The 20,929-nt window shown below is 43.5% G+C and overlaps 1 protein-coding gene across 1 annotated transcript in view; it reads right to left on the bottom strand.

The window, feature by feature from the left end:
* Positions 1-4,594, bottom strand: part of IRS1 (insulin receptor substrate 1) — a 49,360-nt gene extending 44,766 nt beyond the window's left edge. The window contains exon 1 of the mRNA XM_056564769.1: positions 479-4,594. Within this exon, the coding sequence (XP_056420744.1) occupies positions 479-3,716 (3,238 nt within the window). The 5' untranslated portion in view covers positions 3,717-4,594. The remainder of the gene's footprint in view (positions 1-478) is intronic.
* Between the last annotated feature and the right edge of the window lie 16,335 nt (positions 4,595-20,929).

Raw genomic sequence — 20,929 nt, 5'->3', positions numbered from 1 at the left:
AATGTAGCACAAGAAAGTGTAAACATTAAACAAAAGGAAAAAACAAACATCAGATACAGGTATCCAGCAGATCAAAGACACCAGTCAATGCAGGACCTGGACATTGGTGCCCCACCTTTATTGACCTCTGTCACCACATGTACAGCAGTGAAGCTTGCATAACACTCCCATTCCTGATCACTTTACAAAGATCTACCTGCAGGAATGACACAAACAAAAACAGGACTGTGCAAAACCACAAAAACAACTCATAAGCAAAACCAGATGAGCAACTATAAGCTATAAGGACCTGGTTTACCTATATATATGCACTCACTGCTACCACTGACACATGAGTGGTATGAACACCTGGAGTAAGCAACTGGTTTATGATAGGGAGTATTAAAAACAGGTTTACAGAACAATAACAAGCAACAAATATACCCAGTGAACTTCAAAAGTAGCGGTTTGTTTTATGAAAAGTAATTGTGTAACCTACCTTCTGTCTCTGCCTGGCTCCTGCGTTCATCCAACTTATGGAAAGTGATGCTAGCATAAGCACTCAGATCATCTGAGGGGTGAGTGATCCCAATCTGATGGGGGTTGCAATGTTCCAGGCCACTCAAGTCTTTAACTAGATCCAAATCAATGTAATTGAGGCCATTGTGATGGTGCTCTGAAGGTTGCTGGGACTCTCTCCGAACAGACTCTCCAGGCCTGAGACAAACATTCTCAAATGAAGCAGAACTGTGTCTCTTTACATCATCTCCAGAAACAGGTCCAGCACTGACTCGGGCTGTGGTGGGGGTAGAAGAGAAGGTCTCCGAGCTATGTCGCCTCCTACCCTGTGGGTCACCAGCCCTGACAACTCTGGCACTCTGGTTGCGATTTGGGCTTAGGCTAACACGGGTAAATGCACTGGGTCCAGAGCCCTGGCCCAGGAGAGAGCAGGAACTTTCTGCTAGGTTTGTATTACTAGATGGCGGAGGAGCAGGCAAGTTATCAGGGACTCCCCCAATTGACATTTCTGCATAATTACTGTTACAAGATGGAGAAATTGGTTTGGGAGTGGTCCTGGCAGGTGGCAATTGACTGTAGTCTGAACAAAGGGTACCAAGTTGCATGCTCATGTAGTCCTTTTGAATGGGCTTTCCTCTAACAGGTGGACGACTACTACATATGTCTGTCGCACACACCGTACTGACAGGTTTACATGAGGTGTAAGCATTTTTTACCCTCCAGTGTTTGAGGTCCATTTTCATATATTCAGATAAATTCTCTCTCTGAGGAATTACTCTACTCTGCACGTAGGATGGTGAATGTACCGAAGATATCAATCCCCCAGGGAATAGCTTTTCATTGAACTCTATGTTTACGTACTCCCCAGGGCTCCTTGGCTCTGGTGGTAAAGCAGGCTCCCGAGCCCTAGGTAATGTGCTGGCCTTACTACTACTTTCTAAAGACAACCGTGTGGGCCTGGTCAATCTGCTGCTCCTTCCTTGCAGACAAGTTTCACTTTTCCGGCTCTGCTGGGTTTCTTGTCCCCCAAGACTATCACTGCTTGTGGAAGAAGAGGAGGATTCCTCTGTAAATAAAGGATGACCTGAGCTTACAGATGTGCGAGAGTGGCCATCATCAGTCTTCCTGTGAACATGCTTAAAGGACCTTGGCAAAGAAAAGTAAGAGTAGACAGGCTTAGATGGCTCTTCAACAGAATTCAGATAGCAGTCAGGAGGAGTGCTAGTAGTTGACCCACTAGCAGGTGACATATTTATATAGTCACTGCAAGCCAATTTGCCATCATTGCTCTCTATAGACAACTTTGGGTTAGTACCATTAGTCCAGATTTTGCTATAGTTACAGCTGTCTGGAGAGCAGCTACCACTGGGAGACATCATCATATAGCCATTGCAGTCCACCTGTGTATGGCGTCTTGGGTTAATAATCTGCTGAGGGGCTGACACACTCTTCGGACTCATGGGCATGTAGTCACCATTTTTAGTAGGCACAGGAGCAACACCTGGTGACATTGGCATATAGCCATCATCACTGTGGTTTGGTCTGTTATTTTCCAGGTGGAGATCTAGGCACTCTTCTGGATATGAGTAAGTGGGCACAAAAGCAGAGTGCCTAAAGGATGATAGACGTAGAGGATAAGAAGGCATCATCTCAGTGTATTCCTCTATCGATGACTGTGAAGGGGTCTTCTGGTGGGAAATGGTGGGTGGAGAAGTACCTGAGGAATGAGTCCTCTTTCTAAACACTTTGTCGAGGTCGGAGTTCTCCTCACCCCTACTTAACTGGTACCTCTGCGGTGTGCTTCTCTGGATCAAATTGTTTTTGCCCATGCTGATGTAGTTATTTAAGTCTTCTTCTCGAGCTGGAGGAGTGTGCCCTAATGAATCTGGCGTCACACTTCGGAAGGAGCTTCTAAAATCACACGGACTGGATCCATACTCATCAGAAGAAATAAAGCCACCATCACTGGGGGAACCTGAAACTGAGGCACTGGATCTTCGAGGACACAAGCAGTCAGAAGTGGAGCCATGTCCACTGGTGCTGCTAGAGGATAAACTTACAGGGCTTGTAGCTGAGGGTGAGCAGCGACTTGTCGGCATGGGAATGGAGCGACTATGGTTAAGAGGCGGGTGAAGCCGAGAACTGCCCCTATGCCGATGTGACTGGGCCCTGCTGGCACTGGGACTAACCGGGCTGCCATCCATTGAGGCGGGTCTTGACATTGTACCCTCTCCATCGCTTGAAGCTCGAACCCTGAATGAGGATGAAGATCCATGTTTACCTGTTCCTCCCGCAGGTGAGGTGGCTGTAACACTTTCTGTGCGAGCTCTTCGGTTTAGCCCTACTTGGCTTGGAGGAGGATGATTAAGGTGATGCCTCCTAAGAGGCACAGAAATAGGGTTGGAGCAATTAGAAGATGACTGACTCTTGCTACGAGGTCGAAATTCATCGCTTAATGCTTTCATCGCTTCGAGGATGGTCTCGTGCATATTCTGCGCCACCACGGAGTCATCCACCTGCATCCAGAATTCACCAGCCCCGGTAACCGCAGAGCGGCCAACTTCGATAAAGAAGAAATTTTCTGAATGGCCGCATCGCCGAATGTTCATGAGCTGCAAGACCACGGCTGCCGCATCGGAGTTGAGTTTCACCAGACTGATTGTTCGGTGGGTCAGGCACAGGCGGTAGATTCCAACAAGATTTTTAAGCTGCCCCAAACCCTTTGGCTTCATAATCACTTGCCACACTTCCTTAAAGGCCAGTCCAGGGGGGTTCACTTCCCCGTACACATCCTCTCCATTGACTCCATCATGCACCCCATTGGCAGCTCCTTCACTGTAGTGATGGTGGTGGTGCGTTTTACCCCGATTATGCAGGTCCACTAAAGCTTGGTACCATCCCTCCTGTTCTTGTTCACAGTCAGCAGCAATGGCAAAACACTCATCTTTCGTGTACAGGGCGACTAAATGTTTGTTCTTTGAATCCGCCCTCTTGTTGATATTAAAGCAGCTTTCCAGTGGAATGGACCTTTTTGGGGCCCCAGATTTGTGCCTCCACTTTTTCTCATTCTCGTAATACTCCAGACGGGCTAGACCCGATTCGCTGGCTGCTCGCAGCACGAAGAATCTTTTGTGCATGCTCTTAGGTTTCCTAAGGTAGCCTACCTTCTTGACATCGGAGAAGTTCTCTTGAGGTGGAGGATCAGTGGGGCTGGCCATGGTACCAGAGTATAAATAATAGTACAAAAATAGACACGCAAAGGGGGGAAAAAAAATACGTAGTCCTTGTAAAGAAAAAGTCACTGGGCAGATTCACAGCTCATTCAGCACCAAAGCAGAGCCGCAGTACCACTTTGCACAGTTGTGTTGTATTTCCCTTGGATCAAGATATCCACAGAGTAGCAGCAGAGCCGGGCAGCATGGAGCCCAATGTAATCCTGTGCATAGAGTCCTGTCCACAGTCGGGCAGCTTCATCCTGGGCTGCATGTGTCTTGCTCAAGTTTTGCCTGTAGGTCTGGATGGATGCAAGGAAAACGCTACTGCGGTATCTGGGCGATTACTGTGAACTCGGCTTAATCCTCCCAGCGGGCTGCAGTGATCAGACACCCCTCCAATGTCACTGCCGGGAAGGGATCACTGCCGGTGTCCGTGCCCATTCAGTCCCAACGCGGTGCAGAAAGTGGCATCTGATGGATTAAGAGGAGGACAGGTAGCCGACTGCCACCTCTGCCTGATCCTGCAACCCCCGGCTGCCAACTGTAGACCTGTCCCCCTCCCACACACCGGGGTGCACGACCGGACCGAGGCTGCAGCAGTGCAGAGAGGAGGAGGCGCTGATAGATGAGTGCACAGGGGGAGCGCTGGGTCCAGGAGTTGCCGGAGTTTCTTGCCAGGCTTCCTCTCTCCCCCCACTTCTCCTTACGAAATAAACCAAAACAAGCTGTGTCTGTGTCTGAGTTCCCGGGAGCGCAGCAGCCTCCGCCCCCTTCGCGCAGCTCCCGCCGCCGCCACCTCCTCCTCCGTCTCCCTCGCAGCAACACGTGACCTGCTCCAGCAACAGCAGCACCACACACACACTGCGTGGAGCACAAGCCGACGCCAAGCCCCTTCAACCTAACCTGCTTGAGGCTAAAGCCACGCCCATATTGACTTTATTACTACAGAACGGCGAGGAGGCGTTGGAGCGGCATCCCGCCTTTTCATTGGCTGTTCCTACCTGTCAATCTTTAAGTAAACCACCACGCCTACTCTCTCTAGTAAATGTTTGGTTGAGGTGCGGCGTAGTAAAAAAAAAAGGCGTAGACGCCATTCAGTCAGGTCGCTGATATTTACGAAACGGGAATGTTTTGTTGCCGTGTCGTGTGTCCGCAGTCGTGGGGTGGTGGACACGGGCTGGCTGGCTGTGGGAGGCACACGTCGTGGAGGACGTGGCGTTAAATCCGATAGTAAACATGGGGTTATGTAGGATAAAATAACAACAATACTGCATCATGTGTATTAGGCATCGAGCTGTGTCTGCTGCCACCTCACGTGTTCTATATTCAAGCCTTGTTTGCATTTCACACATACAGACACACTATATACACACACACACACACATATATATATATATATATATATATATATATATATATATATATATATGTACATATGTCTGTCTGTATAAAATACATGTGTTTGTGTGTATATCAGTGTTTCCCAACCAGGGTGCCTCCAGCTGCCAAAGGCTGTCCGGGCATGCTGGGAGGTGTAGTTTTGCAACAGCTGGAGGCACCCTGATTGAGAAATGCGTGTGTGTTGTAAATATATATATATATATATATATATATATATATATATATATATATACATACATCTGTCCACCCTATATAGAAGTAGTGTCGAAACTGTGGACCTTTACATGTTATACACTGCTCAAAAAAATAAAGGGAACACTAAACAACACAATGTAACTCCAAGTCAATGACACTTCTGTGAAATCACACTGTCCACTCCGGAAGCAACACTGATTGACAATCAATTTCACATGATGTTGTGCAAATGGAACAGACAACAGGTGGATATTATGGGCAATTAGCTAGACACCCCCAACAAAGGAGTGGTTCTGCAGGTGGTGACCACAGACCACTTCTCAGTTCCTATGCTTCCTGGCTGATGTTTTGGTCACATTTGAATGCTGGCGGTGCTTTCACTCTAGTGGTAGCATGAGACGGGGTCTACAACCCACACAAGTGGCTCAAGTAGTGCAACTCATCCAGGATGGCACATCAATGTGAGCTGTGGCAAGAAGGTTTGCTGTGTCTGTCAGCGTAGTGTCCAGAGTATGGAGGCGCTACCAGGAGACAGGCCAGTACATCAGGTGACATGGAGGAGGCCGTAGGAGGGCAACAACCCAGCAGCAGGACCGCTACCTCTGCCTTTGTGCAAGGAGCAGGAGGAGCACTGCCAGAGCCCTGCAAAATGACCTCCAGCAGGCCACAAATGTCCACTCAAATGGCCAGAAACAGAGTCCATGAGGGTGGTATGAGGGCCCGACATCCACAGGTGGGGGTTGTGCTTACAGCCCAACACCGTGCAGGACGTTTGGCATTTGCCAGAGAACACCAAGATTGGCAAATTCGCTACTGGTGTCCTTTGCTCTTCACAGATGAAAGCAGGTGCACACTGAGCAAATGTGACAGACAGGACAGAGTCTGGAGATGCTGTGGAGAACGTTCTGCTGCCTGCAACATCCTACAGCATGACCGGTTTGGTGGTGGGACAGTAATGGTGTGGGGTAGAATTACTTTGGGGGGCCGCACAGCCCTCCATGTACTTGCCAGAGGTAGCCTGACTGCCATTAGGTACCCAGATGAGAGCCTCAGACTGCTTGTGAGACCATATGCTGGTGCGGTTGGCTCTGGGTTCCTAATGCAAGACAATGCTAGACCTCATGTGGCTGGAGTGTGTCAGCAGTTCCTGCAGAGGAAGGCATTGCTGCTATGGACTGGCCCGTTCCCCAGACCTGAATCTGATTGAGCACATCTGCCACGTTGCACCACAGACTGTCCAGGAGCATGCCCAGGAGTTGTAGGGAGATCATATGGGCACGTGGAGGCCACACACACTACTGAGCCTCATTTTGACTTGTTTTAAGGACATTACATCAAAGTTGTATCAGCCTGTAGTGTGGTTTTTGACTTTGATTTCGAGTGTGACTCCATATTCAGACCTCCATGGGTTGATAAATTTGATTTCCATTGATAATTTTTGTGTGATTTTGTTGTCAGCACATTCAATTATGTAAAGACAAAAGTATTTCATACGATTAGTTCATTCATTCAGATCTAGGATGTGTTATCTTAGTGTTCCCTTTATTTTTTTGAGCAGTGTAGTTTTGCCACATTTGGAGGTACAGAGTTTGGAGACCAATAAAATATGCAGTAAACTGCGCTAAATCCCCTCCTCCATTGATGATCTTGGGGGTTAAATTAGACATGGCGCATGGGTTGGTATGCAGCTTGCCCTAAACATGGATTATGCCCATAAAGATTCATATACTGTATACTTGTATGCTTTGCAAAAAAAAACAGTGTAACCTGTGGCTCACCAGCTTTGATGAGCAACTGTGTAAGGGTTAAACCAAAATCAGGAGTGGATTAGACTACAGAGAAAAAACACCTGGTTAAGAAAAAAAAACTGAAGTCAATAAAAAAATGTAAAATGCTTATACGTTAAATGGTTTTTGTTTGTTTGTTTGTTTACTGGCTTTATTTTTCTAGTGTTTTTTTTTTTCTTTTCTCTGCAGTGTTTTTCCAAAACACAATGGGAAAATTTATCAAAACCCCTCGATAGACAAAGTTTCCCATAGACTTGTAAAGAATGTAAGAAGCAAACTGGTTGCTTTGGGCAACTGGGAAACTTTGGTTTTAATAAATCTCCCCCAACATGCTTTAAGTGTGGTGTTTTTTTCACCCAGCTTGACACATGAAGTACAAAAAAGTTGCTGTTATTGTAGCCATTTGAAGCCAAAAAGGCCCACAAAAAACATGTGAAAGTGACCTAAAGGTGTGTTTCCACGCTCAGGTTTTTTTAATGCAGTGTTAAAGCCAAAGTCAGAAATGGATTTTAAAGGAGTGAAATGACAGTGTTTTCTTCATGCATGTCCTCCATATGTGATCAGTTCCTAGGTTTGGCTTTAGAAACAGCATTAAAAAAAAAAAAAAAAAATGTGCGAACACACCCTATAGATGGAGCCAGCAACTGTTTAGTAGCTGTCTATTAGACCTATTTTAGAAATTCCCGTGATGGTCCTCCTAGTCATGTGAATGGTGCTTACAGAAATCCACGTGCTTGCTGCTCAAGCAACCCCATTCAGATCAATGGAAGTTATTTTTCTTTCTTTCTTAGTTACAGAAATGTATGTGACAAATCTACCAGGTGCAATGGATCTGAGCAGGGAACCCCTCTTTAACCCCTTAAGGACCCAGCCATTTTACACCTTAGGACCCGGCCATTTTTTGAACCTCTGACCACTGTCAGTTTAAACATTAATAACTCTGGAATGCTTTTAGTTATCATTCTGATTCTGAGATAGTTTTTTCGTGACATATTCTACTTTATTTTGGTGGTAAATTTTCGCCGTTACTTACATCCTTTTTTGGTGAAAAATCCCAAAATTTCATGAAAATTTTGAAAATTTAGCATTTTTCTAACTTTGAAGCTCTCTGTATTGGATATTCCCAATACATTTTATTTTTATTCACAAAAAAATATGTCCACTTTATGTTGGCATCATAAAATGGACATATTTTTGCTTTTTGAAAAAAATTAGAGGGCTTCAAAGTAGAGCAGCAATTTTCAAAAATATCATGAAAATTGCAAAATCTGAAGGGACAGATGTTACAGAACTACAACTCCCAGCATGCCTGGGCAGTCTAGGCATTCTGAGAGTTGTAGTTTGGCAACATCTGGAGGGCTACCGTTTGCGCACCACTGTAACAGTGGTCTCCAAACTGTGACCCTCCAGATGTTGCAAAACTACAACTCCCAGCATGCCCAGAGTTGCAGTTTGGCCTTCCTAGTGGTTGCCACAGTAAAGATCACTTTACTTTCACTTTCAATTCCCACCCCCCACACACCGTCGCTTCCCTACCTGAGCAAGGATCCAGCAGTCTCCAGCGACGATCATCTGTTCCCAGGCATCTTCAGGTAAGGTACCCGGCCTCCATCTTCTTCCCACGATCCCCTCGACATCCAGGGGTGGCCAGAATGGGGGGTTGCCATGGCAATCCACTGTCCTGCTCTGCCATTGGTCAGAATCAATTCTGACTAATGGCAGGGGATAGGAGGAGATCGCAGCATTGCAACTTCACTCCTACCCTGCAAGATGATCAGGGCTGTCACTGACAGCTCCGATCATCACAATTCGCATGTCTGAATTGACATGCGATTTTATGCAATCGCCGACATGGGGGGGGGGGGGGGGGGGTTCCCGGGACCCCTCTTGGCCTTTGCACAGCATGCCTGCAAAAGGATTTCAGCAGGCATGCCGTTCTGATCTCCACACGGTGAGCGGCAGAGACCGGAAAACGCCATGACGTACTCATACGTCATGGGTCCTTAAAGCCCAGGGTGCGGAGACGTACGCATATGTCATGGGTCCTTAAAGGGTTAATGTTGCCATGTCGTAAGAGGGAATAGAATAAGAAAAGCCCACAGAATTCTGGAATAAATATGTTTATTCCATTCAGTAATTCCAACAACAACTTATTTGCTGCTTGGTGTGAACACACACTAATTGTCCATGTGTGCAAAATTCTGTATTTACTTGTTTTCTCAAGATAATTACTTGCTGCACAATGCAAAAACACGCGATTGTGCAGCAAGCAATTTATGAATGTAATATGACAATCTGTTACCTTGAGAAAACAAGTAAATACAGAATTTTGCACACATGGACAATCAGTGTGTGTTCACACCAAGCGGCAAATAAATTGTTGTTGGAATTACTGAATGTTCCCTGGCTGTGCAACAGCAAATGAGAAGTAGTAATTATGTTGCACCTGCATTTGAAACATGATGTCAGTTCCGGCTGCAAAAGACCAGAGGGTGTATCTGAAATGGGGTTTGTGTCATTTACAAATGTGTATTTAAACCCCTCAGTACGGTAATATTGCCATGACTAAGAGCTTATGCTCGAAACGCGTCAGCGTTTCACTCCGATTTTAAGTGACATGTCTCTACCTACCCCCAGTATGTTCTTTTGATTTCATTTGGATGAAGTAAATGTTAAGTTTTAATCATACCCGTGGGAGCTGGATCTTTCCTTCATTTATAGACAGGGATTGCCTTATTGCCACAACCCTTTCCTTTCTGTATTGCAATAATATTGTAACAAAATAGACTGTGGTCTGTGTTATTGAGAACATCAGTGAAATCTACAGTTTAACTTGTTTTACCGTGGTTTGCATGACATCACCATTTTTCAAAGCAGCTTCAAGGAAATTGTTATAGTGTTGTAGGGGAGGGATTTTAAAGGGGTTCTCCAGCCCTAAGACATCTTATACCCTAACCAAAGGATAAGGGATAAGATGTCTGATCGCGGGGGTCCGGCCACTGGGGACCCCTGCAATCTCTCATGTAGCACCCACCTGTATCAGCTGCACGAATCGATGATCGCTCCGTGTCTGAAGCCTCACAACCACGGGGCCGGAGTATCGTGACGCCATGACTCTGCCCCCCTGGTCGTGAGGCTTCAGACATGAAGCGATCATTGATTCGTGCAGCTGAGACAGGTGGGTGCTGCATGAGAGATTGTGGGGGTCCCCAGCGGCGGGACCCCGCGATCAGACATCTTACCCCTTATCCTCCCGATAGGGGATACGATGTCTTAGGGCCAGAGCACCCCTTTAAGCAGTCAGCAGTAAGTCTTTTCCAGCATCTGAAGTACAGGATGTATCAAAGGCTTGTAAATGACAGGCAGAACCTGTGATCCACCCTTCAGTACAGCTAGCTGCATCTGTGCTATAAAGTCATTATGCACACTACATTAAATAAACCTACAAAGGATTACTTACATAAATGTTCTTCAGTACGTGTCCATGATACAAACTAGATACATACAAATTAAAGCCTGTCTCCACCCTTCAGTGTTATCTTACTATTAACATCTATCTCTCTTAACCACAATGAGTAAATTATTTTAAATATGTTTCATTGCTTATCTTGTACTACATCTGAGTTACAGCCTGTGTTACACTCCAGAGCTGCATTCACAATTCAGCAAGCTTCAGTGCTAAAATCTCTATACAGTAATTTAATGTAGCTGTCCAGGCATGCTGGAAGTTGTAGTTTTGCATCTGCTGGAGATCCACAGTTTGAAGACCATTGTCCTATGACAATGTTTAAATTCAATTTCAGACTTCAGTTCTGGACTCTAGAACCATTTTTATTTTGTTGATTTTGTAAACTTAGGTATATGACATAATTCCAATTTACTACAATAATACAAATTCATTGTGTGACATATATTTTCTTTCCACTTGACTTATTACAATTGGCTTCAGATCTCAGTATAAACGACTTCTGGGCTCATGCATGCATTTTGTGCACACTTATCATTTAGCTTCAAAGATTCCACGAAATAGGAGATGTATCGCGCTGCCACCAGTGATCATTTAAGGATTTTATTGAAGGTAAGTTTTCATATGCATAAAAGAATCCAGGCAACGCGTTTCAAAGCCGGTCCGGCTTTTTCATCAGGCGCCTGAAGAAAAAGCCGGTCGGGCTTTGAAACACGTTGCCTGGATCCTTTTATGCATATGAAAACTTACCTTCAATAAAATCCTTAAATGATCATTGGTGGCAGCGCGATACATCTCCTATTTCGTGGAATCTTTAAAGCTATCTTGTGCGCTGGGACGCAGGGAGCCGCAGCAGCCGTAGACCAAGACATTGAAATAAGTGATGTGAGTGTTCTGTCTCTATTCGCACAACACAATCAGGTGAGTGCGTTTTGACTAGATGTCTAGCACTACTCCTGTCTATAGTGGATTCCACCCAGGGGAGCGCACCCTGTGTCTATTTTGTATGTATACACACCCATTATATGGCACCCATAGACTACAATGAACCTATACTGTACTATAGTGTGCCTCTGATGGTTCGTGGAGACACGTGTTCTTCTTTCATGCATGCAGTATGATTGAAGAACAATACTTCTAGGGGAGAATACAGTGCCTCGGAGAGACACCACAGGATGGCACACTGAGCGCCTATGGGCATGTGCTTAACCCTTAGGGACAACATTTGCATGCTGGATCACAAGATTCTATATCTGTACAACTAAAATAATATTTATTGGGAAATCTTAAAGACACGTTCACATTAGCAAGCCCTATATCAAATTGGACAGGGTAAACAAGCCTTTCGTTTGTTGGATTAACAACGTGTAAAGAAATCATTATTACTTATCTGTGACTATCTCTACAATGACTAATTCAAAAATAATCTTTGCACTGTTTTATCAGGTTTGTACTACACTGGAATGTATATATTCATTGATAAATCCATGGAAAATACTTCAGTTCAACAATGCAGAACACAGACTCAATGCTGCCATCTTTTGGGCACTTTTATGTTACCAGCTGATGGTTGATGGAATAATAATAAACTGGTAAAAAATCATAATGTTACATTTATAACCGTGTCACCAAATCTATGTAAGCAAGAATTGTACATAGTGTTTTTACATTTTTGTAAACTATTTGTGTTGCACTTGAAACAATAAAACCCATGTTTCGAAAAAAATTTCCTGCAAAACAAGCTATTTTCTACTTATATTGTCACCATTTACAATGTTTTTTTTTTTTAACCCCTTTACTCAATAGCCTGTTTTGACCTTAATGACCAAGGCAAATTTTCTAAATCTGACATGCGTCCACTTATTTGGTAATAACCTTGGAACGCATTTACTTATGAAAGCGATTCTGAGATAGTTTTTTCATGATATATTGTACTTTGCATTAGTGGTAAATTTTAATTGATATATTTAGCGTTTATTTAGGGGGGGGAAAGCAACATTTTGCGAAAAAAGTGAAAAATTGGCATTTTTCTAGATTTGATATTTTCTGCTCGTACGATAAATAGTCATGCCGTACCACATCAATGATTATTTCCCATCTACAATATGTCTACTTTATGTTCCTATCATTTGATAAACATTCTTTTACTTTTTATACGTTTAGCAGCAATTTTCCAGATTTTTAAGAAAATTTCAAAATCAGATTTTTAAGGGACCAGTTCAGCTCTGAAGTGGAATTGAGGGGCCTGTATGTTAGATACCCCCATATATCATCCCAATTTATAGACTGCACCCCTTAAAGTAGTCAGAAGGACATTAAAGAAGTTTATTACCCTTTAGGCATTTCACAGAAATAAAAGCAAAGTGGAGGAAGAATTAAACATTTTTTTTTTTGCAGATTTTTCATTTTAATCGATTTTTTTTCTGTAACACAGTAGGTATTGACAAAGAAATACAACCCAAGATTTATTCCCCAAATTCTGACGTACTTAGAAATATCCCATATGTGGCCTTTGTGCGCTACTTGTCTCTCACACAGGCCTCAGACATGAAGGCGTGCTGTGTGGATTTTGGAGCATCCTTTTAGTTTATGATATTTTGTTGGTATCATATAAAATTACAGGGGCCTTTGGGGTGCAAACATTTTTTGGGGAGACGAGTTGACGCTTTCATTGGTACCATTCTGGGGTACATGTGTCACTCTGATCATTTTTTTATTTTATTTTTTATGAGGTGGTATACATAAAAAAAATTGATTCTGTGGTTGTTTTTTACTTTTATTTTTTAGGTCGTTCGTCATGCAGTATAAATGACATGTTAACATTACAGTGTAGGTTAATACGATTACGGCGATACCAAATTTATATACTTTTTTTTATATTTTAGTTCATTTATGGCATAAAAACTATATATCTTTTTAAATCATGTTTGTAAGTCAATTGCGTCTGTGAGCTGTAACTTTTTTATTTTTTCACCGACGCAATTGTGTGAGGAATTTTTTTTTTGTAGCAGGACATGTTGATGTATTTGGGGGGGACGCACACTTTTTGGGGGTGTATTATACACAATGTAACTCCAAGTCAATCACACTGTCCACTCAGGAAGCAACACTGACAATCAATTTCACATGCTGTTGTGCAAATGGAACAGACAACAGGTGGAAATTATAGGCAATTAGAAAGACACCCCAAATAAAGGAGTGGTTCTTCAGGTGGTGACCACAGACCACTTCTCAGTTCCTATACTTCCTGGCTGATGTTTTGGTCACTTTTGAATGCTGGCGTGGCTTTCTCTCTAGTGGTTACATGAGACGGAGTCTACAACCCACACAAGTGGCTCAGGAAGTGCAGCTACAAGATGGCACATCAATGCGAGCTGTGGCAAGAAGGTTTGCTGTTTCTGTCAGCGTAGTGTCCAGAGCATGGAGGCGGTACCAGGAGACAGGCCAGTACATCAGGAGATGTGGAGGAGGCCATAAGAGGACAACAACCCAGCAGTAGGACCGCTACCTCCTCCTTTGTGCAAGGAGGAGCACTGCCAGAGCCCTGCAAAATGACCTACAGCATGCCACAAATGTGCATGTGTCCACTCAAACGGTCAGAAATAGACTCCATGAGAGTGGTATGAGGGTCTGACATCCACAGGTGGGGTTGGGCTTACAGCCCAACACCATGCAGGACGTTTGGCATTTGCCAGAGAACACCACAAGTGGCAAATTTCCCACTGCGCCCTGTGCTCTTCACAGATGAAAGCAAGTGCACACTGAGCACATGTGACAGAGTCTGGAGACGCTGTGAAGAACATTCTGCTGCCTGCAACATCCTCCAGCATGACCGGTTTGGTGGTGGATCAGTAATAGTGTGGGGTGGCATTTCTTTGGGGGGCCACACAGCCCTCCATGTGCTTGCCAGAGGTAGCCTGACTACCATTAGGTCCCGAGATGAGATTCTCAGACCCCTTGTGAGACCATATGCTTGTGCGGTTGGCCCTGGGTTCCTCCTAATGCAAGACAATGCTAGACCTCATTTGGCTGGAGTGTGTCAGGAAATGATGCTATTGACTGGCCCACCCATTCCCCAGACCTGAATATGATTGAGCACATCTGGGACATCATGTCTCGCTGTACCACAGATTGTCCAGGAGTTGGCGGATGCTTTAGTCCAGGTCTGAGGGGACATCCCTCAAGAGACCATCCACCACCTCATCAGGAGCATGCCCAGGCATTGTAGGGAGGTCATACGGGCACCCGGAGGCCACACACACTACTGAGCCTCATTGTGACTTGTTTTAAGGACATTACATCAAAGTTGGATCAGCCTGTAATGTGGTTTTCCACTTTGATTTTGAGTGTGACTCCATATCCAGACCTCCATGGGTTGATAAATTTGATTCCCATTGATAATTTTTGTGTGATTTTGTTGTCAGCACATTCACATTACATTTCATGTAAAGATGAAAGTATTTCATACTATTAGTTCACTCATTCAGATCTAGGATGTGTTATGTTAGTGCTCCTTTTATTTTTTTGAGCAGTGTATATACAAAAATAGGTATAGCACTGACCTATTTTAGAGCTCTGCTGTACTATGGTAAATATTATATACTAGCAGAGTGCCCAGTGTTGCCTGGTCTTCCTACCTAAAACATGTTGGAGAGGAAAAGCAACAAAGTTGCATATCCCGTACTCACTTCCTGCCCCTATATTCTGGCTTCATATCCCGGCCTTATATCCCAACCTCATAGCTCGTCCTCATACACTGTCCTCATATCCCCTCCTCATATACTGACTTCATATCCCTCCCTGCCTTATATCCTAACCTCATTTTGCAGAATGCAGAATTTCACTGTGAATGGCAGCACCCAGGGACAGGAACAGCTTGCTGAAAGCGCAGGAGCCTCCTCCATTGCACAGGACTAAATATTAGCATACCAGCCACAAGGAAGATATTGCAAGACTCCCTGAACCTGCCAGAACCACGTTAAAAGCATTTTAAAGAGGATCACCTGCATTGCCAACATTGCCAAAATGCAAAGCCCCACTGAGTTGAAAGGCATTCCGTCTGGAAGTCTGCAAAAATTAAAGACATTTTCAATGTTTTTGCAGAACATGGAAAGCAGAATTTCTGCAGTGGCAATTCTGCCTTGTGAATAGGACAGCAGAATCCCCGTTCAATTCAATGTGCAGTGAATTTTGCTGAATTTCGAAGCTGAATTTTTCCGCAAACATGGGTGAACGATCCGCACAATTGAATGATCCGGAGGGCGCTACGACTGCTTGGATATGCACAGTCTCATAGACTGCAATGCATTTCAGAGCGGAATTCTCAGAAAAAAAATTCTTTCTGTGGACGCCGGAATCCGCCATGTGCACAGTGCTGCAGAAGCCAATTGAAATCAATAGGACTCTGCTGCAGTGGAATGCATGGACATTCTACCATGTGAACATTGCTTAATTGAAAAGAACTCTCTCACACTGTGTTTTCCTCTCAAAGCTCTGAAATTAGGTTTAGAAACATTAGACTACCCATATTTCAGGCCTCTGTCAATCTTAGTTATCAGCTAATATGGCACAGAGATATTTACAGTGTCTGCCTCCATCAGACTCAATCTTCAAGGATCGCAACCAGTCTCCCTCTGCATTGCCCAAACCCATATCCCAATAGTCTCTCTTACTTGTGGGATGGGAGATGTGGTGGGGGTGTTGGGGGGTCCGATCACTGGTCTCCGGGACAGGATCCCGACTATCTCAGTGAGTAGCGCATGTCATCTGCCGGTAGACGGAACGCATTCCATTCATTTCTGTGGGAGTTCTGATGATGCCAGAGTGCTGCCGTCTGCAGCACATGCTCCTCGCTCCCCCGCCATGTCCGGATCAAGACTGGTCCCAGCGGTCACATCCCCCGTGATCAGCTGCTAATCTCTTACCCTGTGGATTTCTCCTTTAACTCCTTACCACTTTATAGCAAGGAATAGTAGCAGCACCAAACCCAGTGGTCAGGACTAGGAATGTCCCAATACCAATATGTCCCCGATACCTAATCCGGGATCCCCGACGGCAGGTTTTACGGAGGTACTCTGTGCACGCTACAGAATTATGCAGCGTGCTCAGCTGCTGAGCACGCTGCATAGTTCTGTAGAGTGCTCAGTGTACCTCCAGGACCTGTGGCTAATGCCGGACATCACCGATCGTGGTGATGTCAGGCATTAACCCTTTAGATCGCAGCATCTAATAGTCCTGCAATTAACTTAACTGCCACTTAGCTCAGGGATGCCAATCAGCTGAGAGGATGGCCGTAGGTCCCTTACCATGCTCTGTGCCATCTGATTGTCGCTCCTATACTGCACCCAGCCATGGCAGGCAGTAGTAAAGGAGCACCAATGGCATAGCATCGAACAGTGTATGCAATCCACAGATTTCATGTAATAGTCTCCTATGGGGACTAAAATTAGTGGGGAAAAAATTGTAAAAAGTTTGAATCACCCCCCCCCCCCCCCTTTTTATATATAAAAAAGGCCCTTCTAAAAAAAAAACTAGAAAAACACCCCTTTTTCCCCATAAAAAAATATTTTAAAAAAAAAGAATAACTTAACAAAAACTGTCATATGACGTTGAAAAAAACGGTATTGGGACATCTCTAGTCAGGACCAACATCTAGACAAATAAAACATAGTTTGAATTAATTTTAAAACATTGCATGTAATAGGTTAACACCGTAAAATATATTTAGTACATAGACATAATACCACCTTACACCCATAAGATTCTCTGCGGCCCACCAGAGAGTGATTGACATGATGCACTACAGCAGCAGCATCAGTCAGAAACCCAAGCTCCGGTGAGTGTGCAGTGTAATGAAATATTCTCCATATTCTGCATGTACAGTGTATAACTGGACATATGTTAGATTTTAAAACACATGGAGTGAATTTCTTATTACCTTACACTATGCATCTGCAGCTTTTCAGATATAACGTCCCTTTCAGAAATAGCGTCCCTCCCTGGACTCTGAATATTCATGAAAGGCATTGCATATTTGATGTTTTGGTGCTGAAATACAGATGTATTTTTTCAGTATTATGTATATTATACAGACTTTAATTTGAGCTATTTATCGTGATGATCTGCCAAATAAAATGACTCACCAGCTTCCTATAGCCTGCCTGTTGTGTATTCCTGAGCTGTCTGCTTTACACCAATCTCATCATTTATATCTTGTTTAATTTTATGACCCTACTATAATACGATCCCAATTGGTAAAGGTACATTCTAGTCGACTATATTGTTTTACTTCCTAGATATTCCTTTTATTCCAAATGTGCCTGAAATTTTATGTGAACTGTGAGCCCCAATATTTATTACTATACTGTATGGGCTTTCTATATTCCTGACATCAAATAGGAGTAAAATTACAATAGACAAAGAAGACGAAATAGAATATCCCATAAAGGGTTAAGAATACCATAGCATGAGCGTTCCTACAAATGCCTTCCTACGGTAAAAGTTCAAATAATCCACTTGAGGCGATATTTCAAAGCAAACTCACTGTGTGCTGCATTGGAATTAACTGGCTATAAACTGTAGTACATGCACTTTGATATTATAGTGATGAACTGTTAGCTGCAAGAAGAAGATGTACTTTCCCAGCATTCCGCTTGCTCCAGTACAGCATTTGTTCTGAGAGCAGAACGATCAGGTCATCGGGGATAGAAGAGCTTTGGACCAGTCGTTCACTTCACATTAACAATCTATTTTGTTTAATTAGCCACAGATCTGCCATTGGGTGACTTATAACTAGGAGGCGCCACTGGCATCCTGGAAACTACAATAAGCGTATTGAAAAGGTTCCGTTTTTGTTGGCTGGGTCACACATAGCCGAATATTAAGCAGCACACGTATGAGGAATTGCTGCATTTTCCTGATGTGGCTATTGGCCATGCAGATTTTACAGATAAAATATGTAGAAAAAAAATTGTACGTATGTTTACAAGCAGAGATGAATTCAATTGTGGTGATAAAGTTTTTATCACTGTAGTGTAATCTAGTCAATATGGTTTTGAGCTCTAACAAGACCATGGAAATCATAACTGACTTCATAAGTGTGCTGTGGGTTATTTTCCAGTAAAAAGAAAGATATTTTATGTTAGGATGTTTATTATTTGATATTGCTTCCAGCATCTTTACTGGTCAGCAACAGCAGGTGCTGCTTTTGCTGAAGTTTATCCAAGATTGTATTCATTACCGTTTGTGCTCATGGCTGGAAACGATACATACCTACCTGAAACTAATAGCATCATACTCAGCTGTTAGAAGTGTTCCCAAAACCGTGACCATGGGCACGCCTATAGAGGGCGTACCCTGTAGATGATAAGTTGAGGAAGGGTTGGGAGGGTGTCGCCAACGCACCACACGTCCCAGCCCTAGGTGCAGGGAGCATTTAAATGGGCATGCCTATAGAGGGCAAAAAAATACAACAAATAGCACAGAAACAATTTATTATGTAAATTCATTACAGCACCAAATACATAGTAACATAGTTCATAAGGTTGAAAAAAGACCAGAGTCCATCAAGTTCAACCTATAACCCTAATGAGTCCCTACTGAGTTGAGTTGATCCAGAGGAAGGCAAAAAACCCTCATACTAGAGGTAAAAATTCCTTCCCGACTCCAAATATGGCATCAGAATAAATCCCTGGATCAACCTTCTGTCCCTATAAATCTAATATACATAACCAGTAATGTTATTACTCTCCAAAAATGCATCCAGACCCTGTTTTAACTCTATTACAGAGTTCACCATGACCACCTCCTCCGGGAGAGAATTCCACAGTCTCACTGCTCTTACAGTAAAGAACCCCCGTCTGTGCTGGTGTAGAAACCTTCTTTCCTCCAGACGTAGAGGATACCCCCTTGTTATTGATACAGTTATTGATACTTAAACACATCGACCATTTCATTCTATGGATTAGGGATGTATCTTGTGTAACAGAATGAATTCCATCTGCCTAACTTCGTAATCATGTGAGCTGGCACATTGTGTTTAGATGCTGCAGAAGCTGCACCTTTACGAAATGAATGATCAGAGTCCATGGACGGGTTGTAACCTAACGTGCCAGTTAATGAACGCACATGTGGTGAGTGCAGCAGATTGAAAAAGAAGTAAGGGGCTATCAGTGGGCCTATCCGCTATTGCATTTAACAGCTCAATAAACACGGGAACTGGACACCACTCATGCTGTTTGGGGAAGTACTGCACCTCTGTACCCTATTTACACATTTAAGCAGATACCAGGGTAAGCCAGAAACAACCCCCATGCCATGCCAATCAACCTATGGTAAGTACCCGGAACTTAAAGGGGTACTCCGGTGAAAACCTTTTTTCTTTCAAATCAACTGGTGGCAGAAAGTTAAACATATTTGTAAATTACTTCTATTAAAAAATCTTAATCCTTCCAGTACTTATTAGCTGCTGAATGCTACAGAGGAAATTCCTTTCTTTTTGGAACACTGATGACATCACAAGCACAGTGCTCTCTGCTGACATCTCTGTCCATTTTAGCAACCATGCATAGCAGATGTATGCTAAGGGCAGCATGGTGGCTCAGTGGTTAGCACTGCTGCCTTGCAGTGCTGGGGACTTGGGTTCAAATCCCACTAAGGACAACAATAAATAAAGTGTTATTATTATTATAATAACATCAGCAGAGAGAACTGTGCTTGTGATGTCATCAGAGAGCATTCCAAAAAGAAAAGAATTTCCTCTGTAGTATTCAGCAGCTAATAAGTACAGGAAGGATTAAGATTTTTTAATAGAAGTAATTTACAAATATGTTTAACTTTCTGCCACCAGTTGATTTAAAAGAAAAAAGGGTTTTCACCGGAGTACCCCTTTAAATGAAACACATGTGAATTCCCCAGGTCTAAGAAACCCATAAAAACCCAGGTAAATGTCTGCTTTCAGAACTAGACTAGGCAGATAACCAAAGGGATGAGTACCCAGCAGAGAAAACATAGCCCTAAACATCTCCCCTATAAGTGGTTGACAAACAGGGCACTTAGGAACAATGTTGTTCTGAATCCCCTTTAACCCCTTAAGGACCACGGGTTTTTCCGTTTTTGCACTTTCGTTTTTTCCTCCTCACCTTTTAAAAATCATAACCCTTTTAATTTTGCACCTAAAAATCCATATGATGGCCTATTTTTTGCGCCACCAATTCTACTTTGCAGTGACATCAGTCATTTTACCCAAAAATCTACGGCGAAACGGAAAAAAAATATTTGTGTGACAAAATTGAAGAAAAAACTTCATTTTGTAAATTTTGGGGGCTTCCGTTTCTACGCAGTACATTTTTCGGTAAAAATGACACCTT

This window comes from Hyla sarda, chromosome 3 (assembly GCF_029499605.1).
Source record: "Hyla sarda isolate aHylSar1 chromosome 3, aHylSar1.hap1, whole genome shotgun sequence".
Lineage (NCBI taxonomy): Eukaryota > Metazoa > Chordata > Amphibia > Anura > Hylidae > Hyla > Hyla sarda.
This window is presented reverse-complemented; position numbering and strand designations above follow the sequence as displayed.